The sequence below is a fragment of the Cebus imitator genome, unplaced genomic scaffold (assembly GCF_001604975.1).
Source record: "Cebus imitator isolate Cc_AM_T3 unplaced genomic scaffold, Cebus_imitator-1.0 Scaffold190, whole genome shotgun sequence".
NCBI lineage: Eukaryota > Metazoa > Chordata > Mammalia > Primates > Cebidae > Cebus > Cebus imitator.
This window is the reverse complement of record NW_016107505.1, coordinates 92822-96642: the sequence shown is the minus strand read 5'-3', so window position 1 is coordinate 96642 and position 3821 is coordinate 92822. Positions and strand designations below refer to the sequence as shown.

The 3821-nt window shown below is 52.3% G+C and overlaps 1 protein-coding gene across 1 annotated transcript in view; it reads left to right on the top strand.

Annotated features, from left to right (window-relative positions):
* The window catches only part of NLRP7 (NLR family pyrin domain containing 7), a 19128-nt gene that overhangs the window by 4963 nt on the left and 10344 nt on the right, over window positions 1–3821 (top strand). The window contains exons 3-5 of the mRNA XM_017546521.2: window positions 526–600; window positions 756–2328; window positions 3512–3709. Coding sequence (XP_017402010.1) covers window positions 526–600; window positions 756–2328; window positions 3512–3709 — 1846 coding nt within the window. The remainder of the gene's footprint in view (window positions 1–525; window positions 601–755; window positions 2329–3511; window positions 3710–3821) is intronic.

Here is a 3821-nt window from a genome sequence, read left to right as displayed (position 1 = left end):
AGAGACGGGGTTTCACCATGTTGACCAGGATGGTCTCGATCTCTTGACCTCGTGATCCACCCGCCTCGGCCTCCCAAAGTGCTGGGATTACAGGCTTGAGCCACCGCGCCCGGCCATGATTTTTATTTTTGAGATGGAGTCTCGCTCCGTGGCCCAGGCTGGAATGCAGTGGTGTGATCTCAGCTCACTGCAACCTCCTTCTCCTGGGTTCAAGCAATTGTCCTGCCTCAGCCTCCTGAGTAGCTGGGGTTACAGGCGTGTGCCACCGCACCTGGCTAATTTTTTATATTTTTAGTAGAGACAGGGTTTCACTGTGTTAGCCAGGATGGTCTTGGTCTCCTGACTTTGTGATCCGCCCACCTTGGCCTCCCACCTCAGCCTCCTGGGGTTCAAATCCAGTCTGGGGAACATATCAAGACCCCATCTCTAAATATGTATGTATATATTTGGTGCTCTCTTTTCTACAATGTCTGATTCAGGAAGTACAAATTACCATGAGAGGCTTACATCTATATATTTTTACAGAGGACGGACAGGTGGAAGATGCAGATAACCATGAGCTGGGAGACTCAGATGAGGACTTGGAGTTAGCAAAGCCAGGTGGGTAAATTCGGTCTTGTGGTCGTGAGTTTGGTGTTCGAGAGCGTGCAAGGCGCGTTACTTCTTGCTGGTTTTCTTCATCTCTGGTGCTTTACCAGTAATTTTCAGATGAGTATCATCACCAACCTCACCTGTCCTATGGCCTGTCACTGCAGGTGAGAAGGAAGGATGGAGAAACGTGATGGACGAACAGTCTTTGGTCCAGAGGAACAGCTTTTGGCGAGGAGACAGTGACAATTTCCACGACCACGTCACTCAGAGAAACCAAAGGTTCATTCCATTCTTGAATCCCAGAAGACCCACGCAGCCATCCCCTTACACGGTGGTTCTGCACGGTCCTGCGGGCGTGGGGAAAACCACGCTGGCCAAAAAGTGTATGCTGGACTGGAAAGACAACAACCTCGGCCCCAAGGCCAGGTACGCGTTCTACCTCAGCTGCAAGGAGCTCAGCCGCCTGGGCCCGTGCAGTTTTGCAGAGCTGATAGCCAAAGACCAGCCAGAATTACAGGATGATATTCCAAACATCCTAGCCCAAGCACAGAGAATCCTGTTCGTGGTCGACGGCCTTGATGAGCTGAGAGTACCCCCCGGGGCGCTGATCCACGACATCTGTGGGGACTGGCTGAAGCCGAAGCCGGTGCCGGTCCTCCTGGGGAGTTTGCTGAAGAGGAAGATGCTACCCAAGGCTGCCCTGCTGGTCACCACGCGGTCCTGGGCCCTGAGGGACCTCCGGCCCCTGATGGAGCAGCCCATCTACATAAGGGTGGAGGGGTTCCTGGAGGAGGACAGGAGGGCCTATTTCCTGAGACACTTTGGAGAGGAGGACCAAGCCACGCGTGCCTTTGAGCTGATGAGAAGCAACGCGGCCCTGTTCCAGCTGGGCTCGGCGCCCGCGGTGTGCTGGATGGTGTGCATGAGTCTGAAGCTGCAGATGGAGAACGGGGAGGACCCGGCCCCCACCTGCCACACCCGCACGGGGCTGTTCCTGCACTTTCTCTGCAGCCGCTTCCCGAAGGGTGCCGAGCTCGGGCGCACGCTGCGGGCGCTGAGCCTCCTGGCTGCGCAGGGCCTGTGGGCGCAGATGTCCGTGTTCCACGCAGAGGACCTGGAGAGCCTCGGGGTGCAGGAGTCCGACCTCCGCCCGTTCCTGGACAGAGGCATCCTCCGCCAGGATGGAGACTCCAAAGACTGCTACTCATTCCTGCACCTCAGCTTCCAGCAGTTTTTCACTGCGCTGTTCTACGCCCTGGAGAAGGAGGAGGAGGAGGACGGCCACGCCTGGGACATTGGGGATGTGCAGAAGTTGCTTTCTGGAGAAGAACGACTCCAGAACCCCGACCTGATCCAAGCAGGACACTTCTTATTCGGCCTCGCCAACGAGCAGAGAGCCGCAGAGTTGGAGACCACTTTTGGCTGCGTGATGTCACGGGAGATTAAACAGGAATTGCTGCGGTGCAAAGCAAACCTTCACGTAAAGAAGCCGTCATCGATGGCAGGCCTGAAGGAGCTCTTGTGCTGCCTGTATGAGTCTCAGGACGATGAGCTGGCAAAGGTGGTGATGGCCCCGTTCAAGGAAATTTCTATTCACTTGACAAATACGTCTGAAATGATGCAGTGTTATTTCAGCCTGAAGCACTGTCCAGACTTGGAGAAACTCTCACTGCAGGTAGCAAAGGGGGTGTTCCTGGAGAATGACGTGGACTTCGACCTGGGCTTTGAGTTAGAGAGGTAAGAACAGTTTTTCCATCCCATGCTCCACCAGGAAGAGGCCAGTGTCTCCCGTGCCTTGTGGCCGAGGGTCAGAATTTCCCTCTGGCTGGACTTTGTTCCTGCTTCATGTTCAATGCAGAGATACCATTTGGCAATTAGGAATTGGGGTTTTTAAAAAAAATTGAGACCATTTTGCTGTCTTATTTTTTGAGATGGAGCCTTGCTCTGTCACCCAGACTAGAGTTCGGTGGAGTGATCTTGGCTCACTGCAGCCTCTGCCTCACCACACCTGGCTAACTTTTGTATTTCTTAGTAGAGACGGGGGTGTTACCATCTTGGCCAGGCTGGTCTCAAACTCCTGACCTCATCCATCTGCCTCCTAGAGTACTGGGATTACAAGCGTGAGCCACTGTGCCCGGCCTATCTTTTTATTTATTTATTTATTTTTTGGAGATAGTGTCTTGCTCTGTTGCCGGGGCTGGAGTGAGCATGGAGCTCACTGCAGCCTCAGTCTCTCAGATTTTCCTGCCTCAGCCTCCCGAGTAGTTGGGACTACAGGCGTGCACTACCATGCCCAGTTATTTTTTTGCAGAGATGCGGTCTTTGTTTCTTGCGTAGGCTGGTCTTAAACTCATGGGCTCAAGCGATCTTCCCACTTTGGCCTACCAAAGTGGATTACAGGCATGAGCCACCTCACCCAGCCTTATCTGTTATTTTATGTTTTTGTAAAACTTAAGATCTCTACACCTAACAAAGATGTGATATTGTTTACTATAGACACTGTACTTGTGTAGTATTAGGAAGGTGCAAAAGTAATTGTGATTTTTGCTATTGAAATGTGGTTTGTAGCTGGTTGCGGTGGCTCAGGCCTGTAATCCCAGCACTTTGGGAGGCAGAGGCAGGCGGATCACCTGAGGTCAGGAGTTCAAGACCAGCCTGGCCAACATGGTGTAACCCCGTCTCTACTACAAATACAAAAACGTTAGCTGGGCGTGATGGTTACTTGGAAGGCTGAGTCAGGAGAATTGCTTGAACCCAGGAGGCAGAGGTTGCAGTGAGCCAAGATTGTGCCACTGCACTCCAGCCTGGGTGACAGGGCAAGACCTTGTCTCAAAAAAAAGAAAAAAAAAATGTGGTTTGCAGACACCCATCCCACCATGCGGTGACTGGCCACACGAGATGAACGTGTGTTCTCTTGCAGTTACACTTACTTCACCCTTCCGAACTGGGCACGGCAGGATCTCCACTCTCTTGACATCTGGAAGGATTTCTGCTCTCTCGTCAGCTCAAACAGCAATCTGAAGTTTCTGGAAGTGAGACAAAGCTTCCTGAGCGAGTCATCCGTGCGGGTTCTTTGTGACCACATAGCCCGTAACACCTGTCATCTGCAGAAAGCAGAGTAAGGAGAAGCTCCTCTTGCAAGGAAGATCCTGAACCATGGCTAGGCTTCTTGCACTTTACAAAAAAGTATAGAAATGTGTTGTTTCATCTCCATGTATTTGGGGATTTTT